The 4755-nt window shown below is 49.8% G+C and overlaps 1 protein-coding gene across 8 annotated transcripts; it reads left to right on the forward strand.

Annotated features, from left to right (window-relative positions):
* Positions 1-2173: 2173 nt before the first annotated feature.
* LOC127001842 (uncharacterized) lies at positions 2174-3994 on the forward strand. 8 transcript variants are annotated; one of them, XM_050867032.1, is made up of 4 exons: positions 2174-2745; positions 2854-2907; positions 2962-3069; positions 3339-3994. In XM_050867032.1, exons 1-4 carry the CDS (start codon positions 2353-2355, stop codon positions 3699-3701), a joined length of 918 nt encoding a protein of 305 aa, XP_050722989.1. In that variant the 5' UTR covers positions 2174-2352; the 3' UTR covers positions 3702-3994. The 8 variants fall into 8 exon arrangements, with proteins under 8 accessions (XP_050722989.1, XP_050722991.1, XP_050722990.1 ...); XM_050867034.1 differs by having other exon boundaries at positions 2962-3015; XM_050867033.1 differs by having other exon boundaries at positions 2174-2691.
* The last annotated feature ends 761 nt before the right edge of the window (positions 3995-4755 follow it).

A 4755-nucleotide genomic window follows, 5' to 3' on the forward strand; every position in this document is an offset into this window, starting at 1 on the left:
GGCTCGACGTCAGAAGCGGCGTACCTCAAGGATCAGTGCTTGGCCTCATGCTCTTCTTAATTTATGTTAATGATGTCGATGATGGGCTCACTTGCAAAGTATCAAAATTTGCTAGTAAAGTAACTGCGACACTCGACGAAGAAGTTTTACAATCAGATCTAGATCGACCTGCACGTTGGGCCAATCAATGGCAAATGAAATTTAACGTTGACAAATGTAAAGTGTTGCACATCGGAAAAAATAACAATCGCGTTCGCTACGTAATGAATGGCCAACAACTTTCTGCAGTAAGTAAAGAAAAGGATCTTGGAATCACTATATCAAGCGATTTAAAGCCCGGTCAGCATTGTTCAGAGGTAGTTAAAACTGCAAACAAATTGGTTGGCTTCATCGGACGAGTCTTTAATAATAAATCGGAAAAAGTAATATTAAAACTGTATAATTCGTTGGTTCGACCCCGTCTAGAGTACTGTGTACAGTTTTGGTCTCCCTATTACAGAAAAGACAGAAAAGTTGGAACGGGTTCAACGAAGAGTAACAAAGATGATTTCTAGGTTCAGAAATTTGTCATATGAACAAAGGCTTAAAGAAGTAAATTTATTCAGCCTATCAAAACGAAGAATGCGAGGCGATCTAATAGAAGTGTTTAAAATGCTCAAAGGATTCAGTGATATTAATGCGGAAGATTACTTTACAATTGATCGATCAAATAGAACAAGAAGAAATCACAATTTGAAGATAAGTGGTAAAAGATTCTCGTCGCACGAAGCTAAACACTTCTTCTTCAATCGAGTTGTTAATGTTTGGAACTCTCTACCTTGTGATGTCGTTGATAGTACAACAGTTACGGCATTCAAGAATAGATTAGACAAGTGTTTTGAATCCAACCAGCAACTAAGATATTACTCATTGTCGTAATAACGTTAAGTTCTTTCGAATACTGGTGTCCTTGTCCGCTTTTATCGCCCGGTTAGTGGTATCAGTAATGGTAGTTCTTTCCTCTTTCCTACATAAATTCCATGCAGTTTTTCCATGCTGCATGGTTCATTTTCCTTTCCTGCTAGCTTTGGCTGGAGGGATGGGGGGGTGGGGAGGAGCCTTCGCCTTTGCTGTCCTTCATCTACCACCTTTGATTAGATAGTTAGTGTAGCTTGTCACAAACAACCTCGTAAGGACCAGCAGGTCTGCTGTTGTTTGTTCTTCCTTTGTGTTACTTTGTGTTCCCTTCCTTCCCCTGTTCATTCCCTTCCCTTTCCCTTACTTCCCCTCTCCCTTTCCTTCTCCCTTTCCTCCCCTCTCCCTTCCTTCCCCTCATCCTTCTCCCCTCTCTCTTTCCTAACCTCTCCCTTGACCTCCCTTTCCTCCCCCTCTCCCTTCCTTACTCTCTCCTTTCCTTCCTCTGTTCCTTTTTTTCCCTGTACCATAAAATTGATGATGATATTGATGAGAAGGGCAAGGAGGAAGAGGAGGAGGAAATACGGAAACATTGATGCAGGGGAACATGAACGAGTAGACAGAAGGAAGCCTGTTGGCTCATTACGAGGCTGCCTGCTTCAGTGATTTAATCAGTTCGTCTTGACTTGAGTGACCTGCGGAAAGGATTAAAACACTTTCGTACGTAGGCGCGGGTACGTTCAGTTCACCCCAAATGAGGCAGTGATCAGTGCGAATCTTGAAGGATTTGATGGCTTTCGCAGCAACGGCTTCTATGGGAAAGTTGTTCCAGTGGCGTATGACTGTTCGAGAAATAACTCCTGCCAATACCTGTACTGTATCGCTTCGCTTGGAATGTTTGACAGTTGTTTCTAGTTTTCGGGTTGGTTTGGAGCCAAAAAAAGCTTGGAGTGATCGGCATTGCTGAACTTATTCAGGTGTTTGAAAGCCTTTATCACATCCCGCCCCCCCGGCAGTCGTTTCTTTTTTCAGCGTAAAGAGTTTGAGTCGTCCTTCGTAAGGATGCCTCGTGGTGGGCGACACCTTCGCTGGGGCGAGCCCCGCGAAGGTGAAGCTCACCCTCCAGCTTCGGGGAGGGTGCTGGCGAACCACCTCACGGAAGGTGGCCGTCTTCACCTTCCAGGAGGCGTCTGGCCACGTCTCTTCCCATGCCCTGCTGGACCTGGAGTACCTCTTCAGGTGCAGCAGCAAGCTGCGCCTGCGCTGCGCCGCGGCGGGAAACGCGTGGCCCGCGCCGACCTGGAAGAGTTTCTCGGCCAGCTGCTGCGGGGTGGCCGCCTCGACTCTTTCTTCCTGTATATACACGAAGAAAAAGTCGCCCTCCTGCAGGCCAATCAGCCAATTACGAACCTAGGTACGGAATGGCTTTTTGAGGGAGAGCCACGAGGCACACACACAATGGTTAAGGCTGCGACTTATGAAGAAAATGATGATATTAACGAATTGGAAGACTATACTGACAAACACTACGAAGAATGGAAGGCTTATATCGAAAAGGTATTCTCCGTTGAGGATGAAGATGATATCGACGAACTGGGAGACACCTCCGATGCAGGAAATGAAGGAGCAGACGAGGTGACCTCCGAGTTGCGGGAAGCCTCCGATGCAGGAAATGAAGTAGCAGACGAGATGACCTCCGAGTTGCGGGAAGCCTCCGATGCAGGAAATGAAGGAGCAGACGAGGTGACCTCCGAGTTGCGGGAAGCCTCCGATGCAGGGAATGAAGGAGCAGACGAGGTGACCTCCGAGTTGCGGGAAGCCTCCGATGCTGGAAATGAAGGAGCAGACGAGGTGACCTCCGAGTTGCGGGAAGCCTCCGATGCTGAAAATGAAGGAGCAGACGAGGTGACCTCCGAGTTGCGGGAAGCCTCCGATGCAGGCAATGAAGGAGCAGACGAGGTGACCTCCGAGTTGCGGGAAGCCTCCGATGCAGGGAATGAAGGAGCAGACGAGGTGACCTCCGAGTTGCGGGAAGCCTCCGATGCTGGAAATGAAGGAGCAGACGAGGTGACCTCCGAGTTGCGGGAAGCCTCCGATGCAGGGAATGAAGGAGCAGACGAGGTGACCTCCGAGTTGCGGGAAGCCTCCGATGCAGGGAATGAAGGAGCAGACGAGGTGACCTCCGAGTTGCGGGAAGCCTCGATGCTGGAAATGAAGGAGCAGACGAGGTGACCTCCGAGTTGCGGGAAGCCTCCGATGCAGGAAATGAAGGAGCAGACGAGGTGACCTCCGAGTTGCGGGAAGCCTCCGATGCTGGAAATGAAGGAGCAGACGAGGTGACCTCCGAGTTGCGGGAAGCCTCCGATGCTGAAAATGAAGGAGCAGACGAGGTGACCTCCGAGTTGCGGGAAGCCTCCGATGCTGAAAATGAAGGAGCAGACGAGGTGACCTCCGAGTTGCGGGAAGCCTCCGATGCTGGAAATGACACAGCAGGCGAACCGACGTCCGCAGACCAAGAAGTTCCCCATCAAGGCGAGTCCTCTGCACCAGTGGCCGTCTCTGCCACCCCCGCCACTGCCTCTTACGCTTACCGCAGCCTGGCTGTGCCTCATAGATTCATCAGTCGCCTTGCAGGGCCCGAGGACCGCCACCTCGAGGATCTGCGGCGGAGCTCTGGGGTACAAATCACGCGGATTAAGCGAACCCTTCATGTGAAGGGCCACAGAGACTCAGTTCTGCAGTGCCACAACTTCATTCGTGCCAAAATAGCTGAGTGGCAGAGGTGCGAGGCCGCTGAGGCTCATTAAGCGACCTACAGACTCCTGGGACGGTCCGGTAACAATGCTCATGACCTCTGTGAAGGAAAAGGTGCTGGAAACGAGGCGACCTCCGAGTTGCGGGAAGCCTCTGGTGTATATATCTTATCTTATTGTTTCTTATTATCCAGACGTTATGTAACTGTTGTACTTGTCGTCCACTGGACTTCCGTTATTATTGTATCAGTAACGGTAATAATGATAACAAAATTACTACTATACTACTACTGCTACTACTACTACTACTACTACTACTACGACATTGATGACTTCATATTTCATTTCCGTTGAAGCTCATACAGCCACTAAGGGTAAACATGTGTGTGTGTGTGTGTGTGTGTGTGTTTTGTGTGTTTTGTGTGTGTGTGTGTGTGTGTGTGTGTGTGTGTGTGTGTGTGTATGTTTGTAATTCACCCACGGTCTGATCACGAGCTCTGGACTCGCAATCACCAGCAAGTACTTTCCCTACTAGAGCAAGCTCATTATAGTACTGTTGATCTCTGGGTACTGCCAGGACCTCCCCACACCACACACCCAATCCCCCTTTCTCAAGGGGGGACAGTAACCACTCTTTGTCAAGGGAAAAATCCCGGCATGAGCGGGGCTCGAACCACCGCCTGCCAGGCCGCGAAGCCTGGCAGCGTAGAGCTTTTAACCATTGAGCTACGGAGCGGTGTGTGTGTGTGTGTGTGTGTGTGTGTGTGTGTGTGTGTGTGTGTGTGTGTGTGTGTGTGTGTGTGTGTGTGTCAACTATCAGAAATACCGATAGAAACTCAACTATATATTGCCGCTGAAATTACCTCACTATTTTTATTACTACTTTTGAAACTGAATGGCGCCGGAGTGTATTATTGCGCGTGACGTGTCCCGCCTGACGCATTGGGACAGTTGTGGGTGTGGGGGAGGGTTGGAGGGAGGGGGAAGGGGAAGGGACGAAGGGAAGGGAGGGGGAAGAGGGAAGGGATGGACGATGGGTGTGTTGGGATGGTTGGCGGGGGAGGGAGGTGGAGGGGAAAGTGGGGAGGAGTTAGAAATGACTGGTGTG

Source organism: Eriocheir sinensis, chromosome 21 (genome assembly GCF_024679095.1).
Source record: "Eriocheir sinensis breed Jianghai 21 chromosome 21, ASM2467909v1, whole genome shotgun sequence".
Taxonomy (NCBI): domain Eukaryota; kingdom Metazoa; phylum Arthropoda; class Malacostraca; order Decapoda; family Varunidae; genus Eriocheir; species Eriocheir sinensis.

Coding starts and splice junctions, on each gene's coding strand:
- LOC127001842 (XM_050867032.1), top strand. CDS start 2,353: ATGGTTAAGGCTGCGACTTATGAAGAAAATGATGATATTAACGAATTG. Junction 2,746..2,853: donor GAAATGAAGGAGCAGACGAG/GTGACCTCCGAG, acceptor GGAGCAGACGAG/GTGACCTCCGAGTTGCGGGA. Junction 2,908..2,961: donor GGAATGAAGGAGCAGACGAG/GTGACCTCCGAG, acceptor GGAGCAGACGAG/GTGACCTCCGAGTTGCGGGA.